Here is a 21,128-nt window from a genome sequence, read left to right as displayed (position 1 = left end):
GGGGCAGAAAGAAAATATTTTCTATTTGTTGTATTCCGATTTAATCTCATCACTGTCTTGTTGATTGCAACAACACTGATTTGATGTTGCAGTCAGTGGTGTGCAACATTGATTGCACAAAAGTAATCAATGTTGTTTTACAACATTGAATATTTTTGTAGTGTTTCAAATTCACCTAAATCCACTCCACAGACAAGGGGGTGCTTGTATATCAGTGATGCTTGTTGATCCAATTATTTCAGGGATTATATGTGGAGCACATTTCTGATATCTAGTAGGTTGGGGTTCTTTTCAATTATGTCAATTCAATTTCTTAATGTATTTCTTGTGGGCCAGGCTGTATTCACACCTAATCTCTAGCAAATTTAGAAATTTTGCCAGAAAATCTACATTGTACATAATCAAGCAGTAAGTGGTTCCACTTTATGACAAATAACTGTATTTATGATTCGATTGTGTGGAGTTTTTTCACTGAAATCATAAGAAATGCATGATTTGACAACGAAAGATCAATTTCTTTATATTTCATTTATTTATATATCACCAATGTACAACAAATGTTATGTAAATGTTGCTGCGCAACAAATGGGTCAAATTCAACCTTAGCTTACAGAAATATAAATCAAATCAATGTATTTCATACCAGTTCATTCATATGGACAGTTTTAAATACACAGATTCATAATATTCATACAACACAGTCAAATTATGTTGGTCATATTTTGCCAATTAAGTTATTTAAGGAAGCCCAGCAGATTGCACTGAGTTACTGAATTCTCCGCAAATAGGCATTATAATATGATCTTAACTGTTTAGCCAAACTTCTTAATGACATGGCCTCATATTATCTTTAAATTTATGAAGAGTACATTAAGAATCCAGAATATATAGGACTTTTTCCCCTGTGGGATGATTCACAATATAAGCAAACTGGATTCATAAAGACAACACACAAAACCAATAAAGTTTTATCTGAAGAGCACATACCTCCAAAGTCACTAGACTGCATTATCTTTTTTTTTTAAATAGGGTTATGATACAGAAGTATGATTAGCAAGCCATAACAGTGAGCTATGTTGAAAACAGAGATGAAATAGTTCATTTATAAAGTGATAAATATGAAAACAACAGCGATTTAAAACAGTTGAACCTGTTGTGGAATCCATATTTCCACGGCTCACTGCTCTGATTGGTCAAATTGTTGGTACCTGCAAACAGCAGCTCAATCTTCCTTTTTTGTTTTTCTGCTTTATATCTGTAATCATGTTCACAATGTAGACAAATCTAAATTGCAAAATCAATATTTTCCATAGTTGCAGAATCCTTAGTGTCTTCTGCTCTTTAATATACAGAAAGACAATTTATGCATCAGACGAGTGTCACTCCTCAAACAGCAACGCTGTTTGGGATTTTGTCTGGAGACATGTTGTAGTACGGCAGCTTCTTTTCCTCGTTCCTCCTTTTGATAGACCTGGTTATCTCTGCCAGTTCCTTCCTGAATTTTCCCATGGCGTCCTTCACTGGCTTCTCTATAAAGTGTTCGTCTGGGTACATACCCAGATACAGCTGCATAGAAAGAAACTTTGTTTAGGCAAAAGGCACGCGGCAATAAATGAATCTACAGTCTTTAATTCAACTTTAAATGTAGATTTTAGCTCAGTTTAAAAGGCAGCTTGTATTTTCTGCGAACCTCATTCTCCTGGTACTGGCTGAGGGCCCAGACGGCCCCCAGGTGCCAGCTGGACCGTCCACGATCAGGAAGGCTCTCAATGATCATTTTCACATCGACCTGCCCTTTCTCTTTTGGAGGGGGTTTACGCATGGTAGAAGGGGCATTGGGGATCCAGGAGCACCAGTCATACTAAACATTGCATGCAAAGAAGCAAAATGTGTGGAAAATCTGTTGTTTTTGTTTTTTTTCATTATTATTTTGAAAAGTGAAAAGAAATTCTTCATCAACCCACCTGTCCAAAATTCACGGCAGCATGCTGGGATGAAGCAGTGAATATAATGACAGTCAGGTACTCTATCAGTTCGTCACGTGTCTTCAGAGACTTTGGAAACTCTTTGCACAGATTGGAGGCAAACAGAATTGAGAAAGGAGTCTTTACAAAACCACTCTATTATTTTGCAAGCTGTGCTGCGAAAAGACCCTTGCACAAAGGATGATAAACTACCGGATAACGTTACAACACCAGCATTCAGGGGATGTCACCACAAGTCAACTTCTCTGCGTCTCCAAGCTCTGCAACTGTTTGTTTGTTTGTGAACGTACCACAGTGATCGAAGTCCTGCATCCCGAAGCTGCACACATCTTTGACGAAGGCCTGGATTTCCTCGTCTTCCTGCACTCTCTCATCACTGGTGTAGTAAATACCGATCACATCAGAGACAAAACTGCCAGGAAAAATAATAGAGGGATAAATTGCATACACAATTCATCTTACGACCTATTTCCTCAAAAGGACTTTTGGACTGGAAAGAAAATTGCTTCTCACCTCTTGGTGGCTTCCCACAGTTTGTAGCCATCATCCCTGTAGAAATAGGTGGGCAGATCCTCCGTACTGTCCATGCCACGACTCTTGATCGTGTCAGGGAAGCAGAAAGACCTGAAGGTCAGCGTCTTCATGGCTCTCTGGACAAGCTGGATGTGACCACCTCCGCCGGTTGCATTGGCCTTGATAAAGCACATAAGAAAACATCTTATCCTTCAGCATAAATGGTTTTGATTTAACAATTCATGGATACGGTTTCTCTTTGTTTCATGGACACTTTGGGCTCTAAACTAAAATATTCAGCCGAATCTGCTAAGCTAGTCTGATTTGAAAATATGGTGCATATATCATCTTACAGACTTTTTTCCTGCAACTTGATCAGGATGACAGAGAAACATTTCTAAACACCTGGAATTTGTAAACAAACAATGATAAAGATTTAATATATTTGTCTATAAAAAAAAGTGTTTGGACTGGCCAATGTATTTGTTTGTTTTTTTCAGAAGACTTCAGATGTTGTGAAATATCTGAAGTAATAGGTTTATTTGATGAAATCCCGCCAAAAAGAAGAAGAATGAAACTCCTGCAACTAAATTTCTAAAACTGATATACACATCCACAGTTTTTGCAGCACAGTATCTCTAACTCCCAGAGATTTGTAAGCTTAAGTAAATTAGCTTATTCCACATTATTTCAATGTCCACAAACTAACCTTGTCAAAGATCCCGCATTCACAGATGAGCTGCTCTCTGGCCTTTGTATTGATTGCGATAGTAAAACGAATGTGCGGGATGAGTAGCTGAGAACGAAAAGGGAAAGCAACCAATCGATAAAACAATCAATTTACCAATCAACAAATTATCCCTGGCAGTGCTTTACCTTAAATGCCGGGTGAACAGCTGGGAGCTGTCTGAACATGGCGATACCAAACACCTCTGTTATCAGATGTGTCCTGAGCAGGTGTGTGACGTTCTGGTGGTGCTGGAAGTCAGCTGATCGTACCCAGATCTTTGCCAGCAGCCACTCATACTGACCATCGGTGGGAAGGAAGATTGGGTTTTCATCTGGATCCTGGCCAAGCTGAGAAAGACATGGCCAGAGTTCAGATACAGAAAGGAATGAGCTGAAATAGTCGCGCCTACAGTGGCCCAATCTCGCTATACCTGTATTGCTATAGGCATAATCTTGTTCCGTAGATTCCTGTACAGCAGACACATTGGAGCTGCCAGGTACTGCTGCGTGTAGGGGTCTGTGGAGTTTGCATTAATGCCCTCTAACATTTCGTAGTCCACTATGAATATGTTACCTGCCTGAAAGCAGAACACTGCTTTTAAGTGCATTTCAGCTGAGATGATCAAAACGTTACAATTGTCAAGGGAAAGCCAAAAAGATTAATTTAAACAGAGAAATATCAACCTTAATTTCCTGCTCCAGGGTCAAGTCCCGCTCAAGGCTAACAGAAACCATCTCATTAGTGACAGGGAACTTGTCAGGGAGTTTGGTGCATTTGCAAATCAACACTGGGTTGCAACCATTCAGAAACTGATACCCGAACATGAAGTCTTCTTTCCAATGTTGCATCACGTACTCTGAAACGCAAGCAAAGCAAATGGATTTTTGAACAGCTATTAAATATACTTTTCATGAAGCCCATATTGTTGTACTAAAATGTTTTCCTTGATATGTCCAATGTTTTTTAATTGGGTGTAATCTGAAAATCATAATTAACAGAATCAAATTAACTTCTCAATAATATTAAATTTTACTGAACTTTATATACACATAATTAATCTTAAAATGACATAGCCTCACATAGTAGAGCATAACATAGCCTATAGGGTGGAACAGATTAGCATAGCATGCAATTACAGAAAAGAACAGAAAGTTTGTCTGACCTGAGATTGTGTTTTTGATTCTCACAAAGATTTTCTCAAAGTCAGCAAAGTCGCTCCATGAAGACTGAAACATGTTCATGAAGCTGTTCACACACAAGTTCTCTATTCTGAAAAGACATCAACAGGATTCTTCATTTATTATTTTTAAATCATTAAAATTAGCTGTACTTATACTTCCCCAAAAAAATCTGATGGCTCAAATACCTGTTATTTTATCGATTAGAGGCTACGAGCATTTCTAGCAACCCATTTGAAATAACAAAGCAGCTCAACATTTCAACTTTTAATTTTACGACTTATTACACATTTTGCACAGTATCCTTTTATACATCGGTTGTTTGTTGTCATGCCTGTCAGCAAGTTCAAATGTCTGCCTGAAAGCACAATGCAAATATCCCATGAGACAAACACACAATGACACCACTGTTTCTTCTCCCCAAGGTAATTTACAATGCAGAGGCATCAGTTCTGCATCTGATTAAAGTTTCATGAAAGCCTTTCATTTTAAAAACACCCACAATGCAAATGTAGGGTAAGTAACCCTCTTCATTGTACTGAGATAGAAATAAACCCTACTGAAAAATGGTCCCTTTATGGAGCACACATGGCTCTACTTACGCCTTACTGTAGTTTAGTATAAAGTCCACTCCCTTTTCACTGTCAAACTGGATGTCTCGGGGGAGGTCCCTGTGTCTGTTAGCGTCAATGCTCAGAGGGAATCCAGGCTGCCACTCTTTCCATCTACAAACAGAATAAATGTCATTAAAACAACCTGATCTCCTGCATGTTTTGAGTAAAGCAAACTTACCTGTAGGCTTTCCTTCTCTGATCCAGCTCTTTTTGTCTGTGCTGCTTTACTATACTGGTTTTATCATCCTGAGGCAGAAATGCTAGAAAAGATGGAAAGGCAAGATGAGGGCTTCAGCAAATGAGTGAGGCAGAGTTTTTTTTTAAAGACAGACAGATAGGTAAGTACCTCGTCCATCCCGCAGGACCACTTCCTTGTCGTCCACCAACCAGCGGAAACAGGGAAATTCCACATAATCTCCACTCGGGGTCTTGATAGTGATGTACCTGCAGTACCAGTCATCCTGCATCCAATATTTCTTCTTCTCAATCTTCACCAGCAGGATATCACCCAAGTTCTCACCAACTTTCACATCATATGTGTCAACCTGCAGTTTAAACAGAGGCTACTGTGAAAAACATGGGTTATTTTAAACCCAGATTCTTCTTTGTGCACAGCAGACGTTTACTCCTTCTACTGTGCACAAAACAGTATCCAGTTTTTTTTATTATTTTTATTGTTTTTTTTTTCTTTTTTTGAGGAGTGTTGCTCTAGAAATGCTTGTCACAATACTGTAGGATTGCTTTAGTTTACATTTTAAAAAGGGTTTCCATTATTTGCTTTACTATAAATTTCATACGAAAAAGTAATTATTCTTTATACATTAATCAATTTGTTTGGAAATTTGTCAAGTATTTAGTTTTTCTTTTTTTATTTCTTTTAGTTAGCCTGACTTGCTTCATTCTGATGTAAGCCTAAACTTATTTTCCTGGCATTGTGCCATGAAGCAATGCATGGCAATGCAACTGTAAGGTTGCTCATATTTAAGTCTGTTTTACTAAATTTAACAGTCTCAGCATTGATTTAGATTAGCCTCAGAAATTCAAAAAGAACTAGACATAAGATGTCAGGGTGAATTTTGGATTGTAAAGCACAGTTAATCTAAACCTATAAAAAAGTTTTTCCTTATTTTTGTTTCGTACTTTTATTTCTGCTTCTGATATTAAAAACATTTTTGTGATCATGTATCTGGAGAAGAACCATAAAATTAAATTGGATTATCAAAAAGCTCTAGTGTTTAAAACATATTAAAAATTAATAAGTAATTTTCTATCAAAACATGGTCCTTTTTAAATTGCAAACATGCTATGCGTAAGCAGAAGAGACGTATCACCGCAGGCTTTGCAATTTCCAGAAGTTCACAGATACTTCCTCAAATATCAAGTTTACTTTATTATACAACTTCTCTGTTTTCCAACTACCTGGCCTCTCACGTTTAACGCATGCGTTGGTCACAGAACATCAGAAAAATAGAACAAAATTTGGCACGTGGTTCCCACTTTACAGTGACTCCACTTACCGCCCCCCTCTCGAAGTCGTTGTAGAGGGGTTTGTCCAGCAGTGTCCTCTCGCTGCATCCCTCTATGCCCACCAGCGTGATGTAGACATAATCATCCGTCCCTGCAAACCACTGGCTCCCCGTGGCAACAGTTACTGTGTACGACGGCATGGCAGGCCACAAAATGCCTGGACCAAAAATGCTCAAATGCAGCGTAAAGGTGAAGAATCAGCAACTGTGTTACTCTGGAAAGGCTTTGGTCCAGATGTAGCTCTGCCTTTCACTGACGTAAACTCAAAAATGCTAAAGCAATGTGTAATGAGCCCAAAAGAGGAAGGAGATTTATTACAGTGACCTAGTCATCAGTGTCTCCACCCTTAAACTAAATAAACCCCCCATTGGTTCTTATACATTTTCCTAATGATATAAATATGTCATCAGCTTGGGAAAAAGGTGTCAAAAGAAAAGGGTTTGCACAACTTCTGAAGGGTTTTTTTCTATTTAGATTAATCAGAACTATGGAGAGGCAAGGTCAGAAGTATAAAGGCATCATTGTACATTTATCTGAGAGGGAAAAACAAACACACACAGGTTCTTTGAAGAACATAAGGAAGTGAAGGGGCAGGAAGCTAGGAAACAAAACTTGGTGCCAGTTTGGAAAACATGCCAACCTGGCACTAGATGGTGGGAGATAACCAATAAATAAATAAATAAATAAATAAATAAAAATGATAAATGTTCTTTTTTTTCCCCTGCAAAAACAAAAATAAAACATAGCTATAGTTTTTAATCTGGATTTTACTCATAATAAGGAAATTAGTCTTCTATCACATTCATTCATTTACCAGTCAAATTAGTGCATGTTGTCAAACAACAACAGGCAGTGTATTCCTGTTCCAGTAAAAGAAATGCAAATGTTTCACACAGCCCTGCCGTAGTTTCAGCCATAAAACTGTGACATAATGATTAACAGGAATCCTCTATAAATCCAAAACCCAGTCGAATGGAAAACGGAGAAGACGGAAGGTGCGTCATATAGGAGAGGTTGTTACACATTGGTTATTCAGCAACCCAAATGAAACTTTGAATAAATGCTGAGATTCAGACCTTCGTAGTTCTCAAAATGTTTTATCTGCTTTATGCGACATCAAACAGACTGAAAAGCATCTCTACAGAACATACATGAATATCTGCACATTCAGAAACAGCAGCACTGTGAAAAGAGACATGGCAGCTATCAGAGGATGATGAGCTGCTCCAGACTTTATTCTGTTTCCTAGATGGCAGCTTCAAACTCTCAACAAAGTGTGACATTACACTCCAGGAAATAAGGAACACTTACAATGAACATTTATTTATATTGAAATAAAAATACTTATTGCACTTCATTATGTTGAATGTATGAATGACAAAGTCTCCCTTTGTTCAATTAATTTTAAAACAATATGCTTTTCAATCACTTATGGGTGCTTACTTGAACTTTTTTCACTTTCTGTTCCGCAAAAACAAACATCAACAACCTTCTACTGAGGTTTTATGTGACAAATCAACACAAAGTAGTACATGATTGTGAAGCAAGACAAAATATGACAAATAGTTTTCCATTTATTTATTTATTTCACAATGAATTACCTTAAATGTCTTTTGATTTCTAATTGAGGTCATGTGATTTGATCAGGGGGATCTCCCATGTAGTCCAAAACCTGGATCTGATCTCTCCAATGTTTGTTATGCTGTGCATGGCTTATGGCCACAGTGAACTTGTCTTCTTGTTCTATTTCAGGACTGGCTTTTCTTTGCCACTCTTCCGTAAAACCCAAATATGTGTAGCACACAACTAATAATTTTCCAACTATTAATAGTCTCAGGTGGTTCTCTGATTAACAATTCTTCCTTCGTTTGTTGGATTTTACTTAGCGGAGGTCAGACTAAAGAATCCAGGGCTGATTACATATTCATGGTGCTCTTGTCACATTTTTGTTTTAAGACCATGACAACTTTCTAGAGGCATTTTGAATTTAGACACTACTTTGTTTTGTTGTACGACATAAAATCTCGCTAAAATACATAAAAGTTTTGTGGTTGTGACGCAACAATGTGGCAAAAACAAAGGGGAATTAATACGTTCGCAAGGCACTGTGCTTTATTGTTCATTTGCAGTAAATTATAAGCATGATCAGTGATCACCTTTTAGGATGAACACGGTCCAACACAGAAGACACAGAGGAGGTTATTTATATGGAGCCTTGTTAGAAATGTTTTATCAAATTATTTTCACTGGAAAGAAGACTGGAAATTTTCCTGTTTTCAAGAAATAAAGAGCTTAGTTTCTTCAATATCCTTTTTCTTATATAAAGCCTATTTGGGCTCCCTAAATTATTAAAGACAAAATACAGAACAAAAAATAACCTGCTAAGGTACTGACTGCTGTTAAGAGTTAAATAGTCTTTTTCTTTTCATCTGAACTTAGATGAAGCTGTAAATTTCTTCTTTTTTTGATCGAAGAGATGTCTTTATTACAAAGTAATAGCTCAGTTGACTCTGAAATCTGGGGTTAAAATGATTAAATAGCAAATAGCTACGAAACAGCAGTAATACGTTTTGTTTTGTTGTGTCTGATCAGGCCAAATCAAGCATGTAACGTCTATGTATGAGGTTTGCAGTGTGGAGGGCTGGATAACCGTTTACACCTTGTTTCAATACTGCCACCCAGTGGCAACATGTTGCTAAAGCAATAAATAAAAAGCTTCAGTGCAATTTAAACCTGAGTTCCCTGTAAAATCTTATGGTTGTACATCAAGCGACATCATCACAGCTAGAAGAGACTCACTCTTGACATTAAATGCATGTTAAGAAACATGAATACGTGTTTAGCAGAACATAAAACAGAAACAAAAATTGCTCCGTTTAAGACCTGAAAATTAAATGGAAGGCTGTTTTGAGATAATATAATATCATGTGGCATGCACAAACAATATTTATGCTGATATGTACTGAGAAAGCAAAACAAAAACAAACATTTTTTTTTTTCCAAAATACTGCATTGCAAAACTAAAAACACGCTCAGTCAAGGATGTACAAAGAAATCGTAAATATCACCATTTAGCAGCACCTACCTCTTACATCAACTTGGTAAACTTAAACAGAAGAAAAAAAGTGTAAGGATATAAAGGAGCAGCTGTACAATGACAAACATAATAATTTAAAGAACAAAATTAAATTCTTTCATTCAACAGAAAGAAAAAATAGTGCTTACAATTATTTAAATTGTGATAAATGATTAAAATATGACTGCGTTTGTTAAACATTCCAGGGCTGCTTTGGTGCTGCTTGATCAAGAAATCGTAAGAATGTTTTAAAACAAAAATGTTTTCAGTAATGACAGAGATGAAGGGGAATTACAGCCTCCAGCTTTTCGACACTATAGTCCCCCTTTTTCTTTATTATTGACTCTCCTGGTTTCTGTGGGGAGCTGAACTACAGTAAGATATACAGAGTGAACTCGTGGTAACTCCATCAGGGAAACGCGGAAGCTGATCGGGTCAACGATCTGATCGTTCAGGCTCAGGAGATGACTAGTTCAGATGGAGGACTTGCTTCATAAACTCGTAGGTGGTGAAGGCCATGGCCTGTGAGGGCACGCAGCGGATGTAGTTAAGAGAAAGGCCTCGGTACAGTCCTCTCTTGATACCATATGTGTTATACACGTACTTCAGAGTCTTGAAAGGCGATCTGTTCACACGCAGGACAAACAACACTGTTATTTTCACAATGGGACCCAATGAGAAATAAAACACAGAATAGAACACAATTTTCTGTTTGCTTTGAGAGCAAGTATTTCAAGTACGCAGGGCGTCATATGGAGTCTTTAAAAATGTATTCTAAAACTAAATGAAACCTCTCAAGGCTAATAAAACTTTGATATTTCTGGAAAATCTGACAAAGAGAAGTAGTTAAATTGAGAACAATGAGTTGTGTTTGGAAAAAGTATTCAATGAACCTTTTCAGGAATGAATGGTATGTTGCTGGAGCCTGACGACTCAGAGTGCTACTTAGATTTAAGTTTGTTTTATAACATAAAAAGCTCTCAAATATTTGAATATCATGTTTCAACCTGATTAATCTGCGCAGCTATTTGGGAAAAACTTAACAATAAATTTTTAACAGAAAAAATTCTCTTCTTGACCATCTTTTCTTCTTATGACAATTCTCACTAACAAATCCATACAGTGATGTTATACAGCCCATCACAAAGTAATGCATTAGTGAAAAGTGAAAAGTACCTCCTGCAGTTTTTACAGCTGCATGTCCCTTTGGGGTCTGTCCCTACCAGCTCTGCAAATCTACGCACTGAAGTTTTTGCTTTATCTGCTGCGGAAAGGTTAATGCCTAGATACATTGGATGGATATACTTCAAAGTAAACCATTCAACTTTTCCTCAGGTTATATGTGTAGGGTTGTTGTTCTACTGGAAGGTGAACCTCCAACCAACACATCAATACATTGTAGTTTTATGGCTTTTCTTAACAATAACTATCTTCCTGACACACTTTCATGAAAGTCAGATTAGTGGAATGCATTATTAATGGTTGTACTTTCAACAAATTCACTCAACAACTTAGATGTCTTGGTAGGTCTCGAGTTTTGCCGCATTTGATTTTAGGATGATGGATTGTACAGAGAGTAATGTGAGTTGTTCAATTGTGACGTTCTTCAATAACCCAACCTCTGCTTTAAGCATTTCCTAAGCTTTATCCCTGACCTGCCTGGTGTGTTTCTTAGGTCTTCATGAGGTTGCTTCTTCGCTCTCTAAGTAAACGATGAGGTGTTCACAGTACTGCTTAGTTTACAGTAATTAAGCGACATCTAAAGGCGGTTGGTTGTGCTGGATTTTTTGTTAGAGGTATCATGAAAATGAGGCTAAATGCAAAAGAAAAGCCACACTTTTCATGTCTATATTTGTAAAAAGTTGCTTAAAAATATGTTTCCATTAATTGAAAAAAAAAAAAAAAAAACACAATGTAGCTGAAACATGAGAATAAAAGGGGAGGAAAAAATTAATGGATAGTTTTGCAAATATTCAAAGATTTAAAGAACTTAAGCAAACAAATTCTGTTTTAAGTGTAAATTCAGAATGAAAAATTCTAAATAAATATTCTTGATTCAATATTCAACCATTTCCACAAAAGAAAAGTTATGATAACATCTCACTGTAAAACCAAACTATGACAAGTCAAACCAGCAGCGATACTCACCCACATTTATCTGAATCAGGAAGCACAGATCCTAACTGCATCCTCCTCCTTGCCACATCCAAGGGGTAGCTGGTGAGGAAAGTCCCATCATAACACAGAAACCAGAAATTACAAAGTTGAGTTATTAAAAATAGGAAAGCGACCCGCGTTTGACTCAGTCGGAGCTTGAAAATCCAACACGTCCATTACGAAAAGCACTTACGAGACAGTCTGAGCGAAGGCACCGGCAACCCCTCCACAGAGCAGGTTGATGTGGGCTTTCAGAACGAGCACATCTGGGTTGTCTGACGAGGGGCGGCCCATCTGCTCCGGGAAGTGCTTTAAGCCCTGACTCTTCAGGGTGCCAAAGGTAAAGAAGGAGAGACCTTGGAGGATGCAGAAAGAAATAAGAGACTGGCTAAACACGTGGAGGACATTATGCATGACATTTGCAAGTACCTTTGAATAACAAAATAAATGCACCAAAACTCACCTGCATAAGGCGCCATTCCAACAAGAGTTGGAGTCAGGCCTCTATAAAATCCAGATGCGCCCTCCTGTGGAAAGGAGATAACAGGTAAAACATAGAGTAAGCAGAAACGTACAATGTGACATTTTAGTTTAAGTTAGTGAAGTTCACCAACAGTAAATCACCTTGCGATAAATGGAGCGGAAAACATCAATAATTCCACAGTAGCGTTGATCACCCTTCACCTGGAAGGCCAGCCGAGCTCGGACCACGTCCAGAGGGTAGGTGCATATCACCGCAGTCATGCCTGAAAACACATAAGCAAAGATCATGAGATCACAGTAAAAAAAAAGAGAAGACAAAAGTCTAATAACACTATCTGTGCCAGTAAAACATGGGGCACCGTGAGAAGAGGTCTATCAATACCTGCCATAGATCCTGCCATGAGTCGATGGATGTGTACTGAGATCCCAATCCGTTTATTCAGCAGCTATGAAGAGATTATTATCAATGATGCGTCACAATAATGCCTACACGGAAACGCATTCATAAACATAAAACATAACGTTGAACCAGAGAATTAAAGATAAAATACTCACTGTACCTTTTTATATTTGTCAAAGGCCATGAACTGAATGGCTCCGTAAGGAAATATCCTGACCATCATTGCACCATTACCCCTGTACAGGCCCAGGATGCCTTCTTTCTTTGGCACAGCCATGAAAGTGGAAAACACCCCTAAAGAGAAAATTCACAAGATTCACTCTGGTGATAAACTAACTTGTTAGAGGTAATTTGTTTGTTTCGTAGTTAGTCTGTATTTTACCAAGATGTTTGTAATGGGGGTTCTGGCCCTGAAGAAGAATTTTGACTCTGTCTAGGGGGGCGATGCTAGTCTTCGCACAGCATCCTGCTACACCTGTAAACAGAACAATACTCATGCATGAACAAGTAAACAAAATGTTAGGCTTCATGCATAAAAGTACAAACGTCTCAATCGCAGCTTGTGCAGCATATTTCATTATTTTTTTCTGTGACATTGTGGTATTTTAATTAAAGTGAGAATCAAATTCAGGTCCATGTGTACATGTATGTAGAAAAGCTAACCATTGAACATCACTATCCTGTGTACTGGCTATCTTTATTTATGAAAAAAGGGGAAAAAATAAATATTCCTTAGGGTCAAACAGTTTGGTTACCAGCATATCAAAAGGAAGAACTCTTTAACCAACTGCCATTAAATTTATTATATAACAGATTCTATTGGTCACAGTTTTCAGTTGTTTAATTATTATTAGTGATTTTATTTACCACACTCCTCTTTTTAACCATTCCATTTGTAATCATTTTGACAAACATGTAGGAGACTGGCACTTTTTCATCTGATAAACTCCATCTATTCTAGGTTAATCTGCCTAGACTACATGGATCTACTCCCCTCGCCCCTTTAACCTATTGGATATTTGCATAAGCTTGGGATAATCACTATACACTGGTATAAAACCATATTCAGTGCTATTCTACTGTTACATTGTGTGACATAGTTTTACAAATGAATAGCCATTCCTGTATTCCGTTACAGGGTTTTTTTTTGTTTGAAAGAGCAATAAAGCAACATAGGAAGTGATTTGTACAAATGATACCATTTTGTATAAGATTGAAGCCTCCCGAAACTGCCCTGAACATGATTAGTAAGCTGATGTATCATATCATACCTCCAGCCACAAAGGAGCGAAGCCAGTAGTAATCTCTTGTAGCAGGTCCATTACTGCTGCTAGCAGGGGAAGGTGTGGAGACAGCAGCCTCCGATGTCATCCTCTCTGATCAGGAATCTGACACAGCCATGCCTGTCAAATTTAGTGAAAGCGCTGTGAAATATAAACTATCGGATCTAGACGAATCATAAAACACATCTCATAACTGCAAAATTATCTTAATCCGGAAATAAACTTTTCACAACATATTAACTGGAACTTAAGCGAAACTAGATCTTCCTGAAATATTTCATTTATCTTTGTTTGGTCTGTGAAAACAGCTTTCACCTTTGGTCAGTCACACTGGTTATAGAAAATGTGTACAAGACCACTGTGCATTAGCATGCACGCCCACACGAAGCTTCAACTAAATGACAACACTAAATGACAGCTGCAATAAAAATTAAAAAAAAGATACTTACAAACTAATGTGAACAGGAAAGCAATCGGTCAAAGCAGCATCAATAGTGAAGTTTAACTATGTTTTTCAATGGAACAAGAACCTGCACCTTCACAGCTTTCCCCCATCTTCTCCTATACCCGTAGAGATAAAATGACTTAAGGGATAACGATTGCTACGAGCTACTGAAAGGTTTGTGACGATTGCGTCGTAAGACAAATGTGTGACTGAGATACGGTATAGTGGCTCAAAATATGAGGAGTTACAACATCCGTGCCCTTCGCCCTAAGACTAACGACTACCGGACATAAACAGTCGCAGGATATTGACGCAAAATGATGTTTCCGGTTGCGGACATGGGAGGGACCATAGAGCCGTGTGAGCTCTAGGAGAGTCAAACTGTATCTTTAATGACATAGTAATATTAATACTGACTATTTCTTTTGAATGTATTTATTGCTATTTTATTTAAACGATCACATATGTAAATATCTACTTAAACAATAATGTGTTTCCCAGAACAAATTCAATAACAAATCTATCAATTTTTAAATTTCTAATTTTCAAGATATGTATTCCAGATACTTAGATATCTGTTTAATACTTGAGCTGCTGCTTTGTACAGTTATTTAGTATAAAACTTGAAATTACACAGAATAATTGCTATGAAAAAAATGCTTATAGAGAAGTCTTTTGTATGAAAAAACAAAGACAATCAAAAACATGAGAAAAAAAACAAGTATTTTGAAACTATATCTTGTGGTTTTGTAATACACTATTTCAAAATAGTGCAACAATTCTGATTCTTTGTAATAAAATCCGATTTTTCGTAAGCAGGTTTTTGTATTTGTAACAAAAATATAGAAAACTGTGACTCAAATCAAAACAAAAGCAATGTTTCACCCTTCCGTTTTTAAAGTAGCTTTTTTAAAATTCATTTTTTAACCAATTGAATGAATCATACTCCAGCAGCTGACAGATACCTTGAGCAAGGTGGAGGATTTTTTTTGGTCCAGTTTTAATCATATCCTATTGACTGTGTGCTCTATTATCAATAACACTGACTTGATATGACGTAATTTTAGAGTATCAATAATTCTGGCTCTTTCAGCAAGCTCCCCTAAAAATTATTTTAGGACCACGCAACCTATTTATAACTAGGTTTTAAGAAAGCATTCTCGGTGTGCTGAATTGATACATGTTTACGGGAGCAACTGTCATTTCCTCCTTCCTTTTACCTGGTGTGAAAATCTAGAATCCAATCAACCATTCCTTGAGCTGGTGGTGGATTGTTGCAGGCACAGAACCCACCACACTGACACAGAACATCCAGTGAAAGGACTGATGTCTTTTGGAGTGCAGGGGCGCTCCTGAAAATCCTTGTTGACTCAGTAGCCACATTGGTCATGGTGTTGTCTGCTGGAGCAGCAGCTTATCTAAAACTGAATGGAAGCAGTTAGATAAACTCATTAGGAAGGGCTAACAATGTCATCCACCCCATGCAAGAAGCTGTTACCAAAGTAACAGCTTCTAACAGCTTCTTGCTGACAAACTGCTGCATCATCAGTGCACAAAGGAACATTACCTCAGCTCCTTCCTCAAAACATCTGTCAATCATAGATCCCGGCAAACTTAAACTCAGTAAGTGTTTACATCCTTGGTTTTATTAGGATATAATGGATGGATGTATGTATGTAATATTATATGAGTTTTTTCTCATATAATATTACATCAGTATTGGTTGCACAGGTTTTTCAATTCTCTTAGTTTATTGTCATTATTAATTTACAAATGTCCCTGCACATTTCATACATCATTCTACTCCGTTGCATAATTCTTTGAATCTGAGGAAACTATAAGTGTTTAAAGGGGGAGTATTATGTAAAATCAACTCTTTTTGTGCTATATATTATGTTATAATATTATTTCTTCATCAAAAACATACCTGGAGTGTTGCTTTGATTCTTTCATACATGTTTGAGAAATCTTTGAATCTCATGGCAGCCATTTGGGGTGCCTAAACGCTTGATCTCACAAATCTCCTCCTTAGAGCTCCCCAAGCTCCTCAAAACTAGCTGTAGCAGCAATTAGCAAACATGTGCTGGAACTGTGAGTCTGCTGACCTTATGACAATACTACATCTCAATCCAGTTCTACTACTATAGGACAAACATATCGGTCCTTTAATAGTTTTTATGCTGTAAATTTGCACTTAATGTACAGTATTTTATTTACTTATTTTTGTTATACATTTAAACTACAAACTCCAACGTATCTACGATAAGCTGAAACTATGGAGCGCAAGAAAAAAAAAGAAAAAACTTTTTACTAGTTGTGTCATAAACTGACACATTATGAGAAAAAAAAAATCTAAAACTTTGCGAGGTTATTTGATGTTCTGATTACTTTTGACACAGTCCTGCTGAGTTCACTTCACGTGTCTGTACTCCATTTCGGGTTTTCCAGTCCTCACAAAGAGCTCTCGGCCAGCTCAGAGACCGTGGGCTGCGTCTGGTGGAGGGAGAGTGAGCGGGGCTGCCCTGAATGGATTGACAGAAGAGGGATTTACATTTCAACGTAGCGTCGTGCTCCGCAAAGACTTTACACGGTAGCACGGCTGGAAAAGCGTCGGTTCTGTTCGGTGCCCGTCCCCGGCTTGTCGGTACTGGTATCATGTCCATGTGTCACCCCCGGGAGAGGATTGAACTTAGCAGCGGTCTATATTTACCGAGGAGGGAAACCAATACAAGGTCTCGCCGTCTCGCTGGAGCGCAGTATTATTAGCGGTCCAGGCAGTGCAACTGTCTCTCCCTCTCTCTCTCTTTCTGCGGTATGTAAAGCATTTCGGTCTGTAAACGTGTAAATAAAAACCCACTCGGGTCAAAGTAGTAAGGGCTTTGGCAAAGCGAGGTTTCCAGGCGCGCAGTGCTTCGTGTTATTTAAATGACAGCGGTCAAGTGCAAAATAATAATAAAGAGCGACGCTGAGGGCGGTTTTTACACAGTAATAACCCCCTCTTCCGCCAGCCAGGAAGACGAAAACAGGATCCGACCTCCGGACAGAGCCCTCTCTACTCGACGGGCCTGCCCTTTAAAATGTTAAAGCCTCTCCATGTTTGTTTTGTGGACTTCGTCTGATTATTTCTCGTCTTTTTTTCTGTTTACGGCTATATTGACGTCAGCCCCTCGGCACATGCACATCCGAGTGGCTATTTTAGGAGGGGCAAAAGTAAAAACAAATAGGCTACAGTTGGATTTAAACAACTGATCTGTAAGAAGTTATTTCAATTTTGTAGCATTTAAACTTTGTGTGGCTATATTTTTATTTGTTTGTTCCTTCTGTTTTTATAGGTGATGCTCTGCAACTGCCAGCTAACATTTATTATAATTTACAATTCGAGGATAAATCATAATAGAAGAAGATTTTAAGAATTAATTTTTTCTGAGCAAGAAATAAACAATTACCTGGCTCCCATGCTGGCTGCCAAAGGTCCTCTCCTTTACACCCTCAGCCATGCCTGCACCTACCAAGCCAGCCAGGAGACAGACACCTGCTCAGAGAAAAAAAGCCCAGAGAGGGACCAGCACTAGGGGCCAAACGTGTAACACACAAAAAACACCAGCAGAATCCACACGCTCAACTTCGAGAAGCAACCAGGCCAAATCAGGCCGGAGTCCACGTGGAAGCGGGAAGGATCTCAGGAGGTCCCCTGGCAGAGGTAGCCATGCCGGAAATGTAACGGGATCTACTAGACTTAGACGGTCGAGCAGTGTGCCCGAAAACCCCCTCGGGCCGAGAAAGTCCCAAAGGGGAACGCAAGTGTCTGTTGCTCCCGGCCAGTCTCCGAAAGCGTTCACAGGAGGGAAAAACAGCAGGAGGGGGAGCAGTGGGAGAAGAGCTGCATCCCGGCAACAAAACGCAAGTAACAAACCCTCAAGCATCAGAATCAACAATTCTCCTCCTGATGGAAAAAATGAGAAACCAGACAACAAAGAACCCCCCAGAATGTGTCATGAGCCTTGTGTTGAAGCTGCGTCAAGTCTTGAGCCTGACGATGCCACAGAGTGCAGCTCGCTTGAAACTAACACACGTGGAGGTGATGTGCAGCACAGCTGTGACAGCCTTATAACTGAAGATGAAAAGTCTTTCAGCAATAACAGTGAAGGGGACTTGAAGCCAGCTACTGAGGTCACAGTTTGTGGCGACAGTGATGGACGGGTAGGTGATGGGAGTGGAGATCACACCTCTGGCTCGTCAGAATTAACAGGCAGTGGTTCCCCGGGGGCACAGGGCAGCAGTGAGAAAAATGACACTTCATCTGTCCTTGGTAATGAGCTTGATCATCTTGACAGCAGTGGTATGCAAGATGATGGGGGAGCTGTCCAACAAGAGGAGGGTGAAGAGCTGGCCATGAAAGCGAGTAGGACAGATGAGAAGGCATTGGTTGTCACAGAGAGAGATGTTCAGAGTTTGGAAGCAAAGACGGAGGTTGAGAGACAAGACGAGACAATGAGAGTGAAGGAAGAAATCACTGTGAAGTTGGGAAGTAGTGAGAGTGAAAACATTTGGGAAAAAGACACCCAGACCAACACTCCAACATGTCAAATCTCAGATCCAACTCATTGGAACCCACTGACGGCCCAGTCAGAGTCACCTGTGGTTGTATTCTCCAACGTAGCTACCTCATATCCTACCAAAGCTCTCTCCACCTCAGATTTATGTGAGCTGGAGGTTGTGAACCAGGCAAAGACAGATTTTCAACCAACCATTCATGGTGCTAAGCCTCAACTCGCAGGGTCTTCAACTAACTCTGATGCTGCTCTGAAGGTGCAGACTGTTATAGTGACTAGAAGTACTCCGGTTATCATCTGTCGGGACTCTCTGCAGCCAAGAAGTCTAGGGAAGTCTGAATTAAGAGAAACGCCTGTTGCTGGGTTAGAGAAGCAAGCTTGCACACCAGGAGAGACCAAAGACGAAGGTGAAATATATAAAGAGGCACAAAAAGAGAAGTCCCTTCCCTCCTTTATGCTACTTACTGAGGCAAACACCAAACCCCCCACAGGAAAACATGAACCAAACTTTGTCGTGGATGGCACTCAGGCAGCAATGCCAGAGGATGACCCTGTGCCAAAGATCTCGACTTCCTCCGTAGACAGCAGCTCCACTTTGTCCTGCTGCTCAGAAAGCACTCGTTCCTCGTTTTCCTTCGACACCGAGTCAGAGACCGGGTGCGTCGATGCCAGCTTCTCCACTCTGCCTGGATCCTGGGGGGCAGAGGGGACGGGCTCGCTCGCCTGCCCAACTCTGACATCAGAAAGGAAAGAGAGGAAGAAGCGCAGCAGGTGTGGGGCGTGCGAGCCATGCCTCAGGAAGATTAACTGCGGCCAGTGCAGCTGCTGCCTCAATCGCAGGACTGGCCACCAGATCTGCAAGCTTAGGAAGTGTGTGGAGCTGAAGAGGAGAAGATCTTCATCTGTAATCAGTCAACGTGATGCACAGGTAACACATATGAATTCTTTGTGACCCCGTTGGTTTGCAGACAATGGTTTGCAAGACCATTGACTAGCAAACAAACGTTTGCTAGACAATGGATTTTATGTTGGGAATAAAATGAATTTACGCAAATCTTCTGCGAACAGCTGATCGGTTTCTGCCCTGTGGCATCGATTCTTGTGATCTCTGAGGTTTCCTGCCCACTGATAACGGCGATGATTGAGAGTTACTAGAGACAAACAGTTGAAACAGCTTTCACTTTCAGATAAAAAAAAAAATGCTCAGTTGGTGCTATCAGATGATGAGCGCTGTGATGTTTTCCTGTTAAATGTTATAAATGTTATGGCTCGTCAGTGAAAGGGGAAGTATTGCCTGTGCATATGTGTGTGTGTTTGGAGAATAGAGATCCGACTGTTGGACGGGAAGCCACTGGCACACGACTGCCGGCAGTTTAGCACATGTTTAAAGTACAACCCTGTTTCACATGCCTACGTGAATGTGTGTTTGTGTGTGTCCTCAGTGTTGCAGTCAAGAGAGTAACTTTCAGCAATGTGTGAGGACAGATAATAAAGCCTCCGAAAACAAAGCCACTCAAAACTGATGTAGATAGATTATAGAAAGAATTCAAACTTAAAGTGAGTCTACACTCAATTTATGAGCAGGATTTGTGTTTTGGATTTAGGCTGCCTCTCGGATGTTTCAGGCTTTTAAGGTTGACAGACTTGATGAGATCAGGGCTTTGTGGCCATCTGCTGCAGGACTTATTTTACTTCTTACTGCTGAATATAGTTCTTAATGCCATTGCTTCCATGTTGTAGGTTGCTATGTCTCTGAACGTCATGTGTGTGTTATCGTTTGAATAAGTACCTAATGCAGATCTCCTCAAGATATATGAGAAGCATTGAATTCCACTGGCATAATCACACACTGATATATATATCCTACCCATAAACAAGCCAATTTCTCCCTCTATCCCTTTATTTCACACCTTACATGCCAAGTAATCCTACCTTGTTTTCCTGGTATGTTTTCCAGGTTATGTACATGTATCTGCTCTTATTGTAGAATAAGTTTCTGTTTCTCTGGATCAGTCATTTTGCTGATTTATGGAGAAAAAAGAAAAAAAACTAATTTGTCATTTGACCAAAACAGTTCTAGCTAAAGTCCTAGCAAAGTCCATACATTTGTGACTGAAATGTTTTTCTCTGACATCATTCTTAAGCTAAGAATTGGCATGTAGACATCATCTAATGCGGTGACTA

At 39.2% G+C, this 21,128-nt stretch overlaps 3 protein-coding genes across 3 annotated transcripts in view; 1 reads left to right on the top strand and 2 right to left on the bottom strand.

Annotated features, from left to right (window-relative positions):
• Positions 1 to 509: 509 nt before the first annotated feature.
• alox5a (arachidonate 5-lipoxygenase a) lies at positions 510 to 6,867 on the bottom strand. Its single transcript, XM_044137512.1, has 14 exons — positions 6,538 to 6,867; positions 5,367 to 5,565; positions 5,199 to 5,280; positions 5,009 to 5,131; positions 4,391 to 4,497; positions 3,912 to 4,084; positions 3,659 to 3,805; positions 3,375 to 3,575; positions 3,208 to 3,294; positions 2,499 to 2,677; positions 2,276 to 2,397; positions 1,965 to 2,065; positions 1,691 to 1,861; positions 510 to 1,566 (listed from the first exon to the last, which is right to left on the bottom strand). Exons 1-14 carry the CDS (start codon positions 6,685 to 6,687, stop codon positions 1,387 to 1,389), a joined length of 2,022 nt encoding a protein of 673 aa, XP_043993447.1. The 5' UTR covers positions 6,688 to 6,867; the 3' UTR covers positions 510 to 1,386.
• A 2,069-nt stretch (positions 6,868 to 8,936) lies between these two features.
• slc25a16 (solute carrier family 25 member 16) lies at positions 8,937 to 14,751 on the bottom strand. The gene is made up of 10 exons (XM_044137511.1): positions 14,396 to 14,751; positions 13,935 to 14,066; positions 13,046 to 13,138; positions 12,824 to 12,957; positions 12,646 to 12,709; positions 12,405 to 12,526; positions 12,244 to 12,307; positions 11,974 to 12,136; positions 11,772 to 11,840; positions 8,937 to 10,248 (listed from the first exon to the last, which is right to left on the bottom strand). The coding sequence occupies exons 2-10, from the start codon at positions 14,032 to 14,034 to the stop codon at positions 10,092 to 10,094; spliced, it is 966 nt and encodes a 321-aa protein (XP_043993446.1). The 5' UTR covers positions 14,035 to 14,066; positions 14,396 to 14,751; the 3' UTR covers positions 8,937 to 10,091.
• A 3,135-nt stretch (positions 14,752 to 17,886) lies between these two features.
• Positions 17,887 to 21,128, top strand: part of tet1 (tet methylcytosine dioxygenase 1) — a 33,980-nt gene continuing 30,738 nt past the window's right edge. The window contains exon 1 of the mRNA XM_044137510.1: positions 17,887 to 19,872. Within this exon, the coding sequence (XP_043993445.1) occupies positions 17,887 to 19,872 (1,986 nt within the window). The remainder of the gene's footprint in view (positions 19,873 to 21,128) is intronic.

The sequence above is a fragment of the Gambusia affinis genome, linkage group LG13 (assembly GCF_019740435.1).
Source record: "Gambusia affinis linkage group LG13, SWU_Gaff_1.0, whole genome shotgun sequence".
NCBI classification, from domain to species: Eukaryota; Metazoa; Chordata; class Actinopteri; order Cyprinodontiformes; family Poeciliidae; genus Gambusia; species Gambusia affinis.
Note: the sequence above shows the minus strand (reverse complement) of the source record. Positions and strands in the feature narration are given on the sequence as shown.

What these genes read in the sequence shown, in the direction of transcription:
- alox5a (XM_044137512.1), bottom strand. Translation starts at nt 6,687, where the DNA reads ATGCCGTCGTACACAGTAACTGTTGCCACGGGGAGCCAGTGGTTTGCA. An exon ending in ATACTAAACTACAGTAAGGC is followed by an intron (nt 4,498 to 5,008) that starts GTAAGTAGAGCC and finishes ATGTCTTTTCAG; the next exon opens with AATAGAGAACTTGTGTGTGA. An exon ending in TTATGCCTATAGCAATACAG is followed by an intron (nt 3,576 to 3,658) that starts GTATAGCGAGAT and finishes TGTCTTTCTCAG; the next exon opens with CTTGGCCAGGATCCAGATGA.
- slc25a16 (XM_044137511.1), bottom strand. Translation starts at nt 14,034, where the DNA reads ATGACATCGGAGGCTGCTGTCTCCACACCTTCCCCTGCTAGCAGCAGT. An exon ending in CCCCCATTACAAACATCTTG is followed by an intron (nt 12,958 to 13,045) that starts GTAAAATACAGA and finishes TTTTCTCTTTAG; the next exon opens with GGGTGTTTTCCACTTTCATG. An exon ending in CATGGCAGGATCTATGGCAG is followed by an intron (nt 12,527 to 12,645) that starts GTATTGATAGAC and finishes ATGTGTTTTCAG; the next exon opens with GCATGACTGCGGTGATATGC.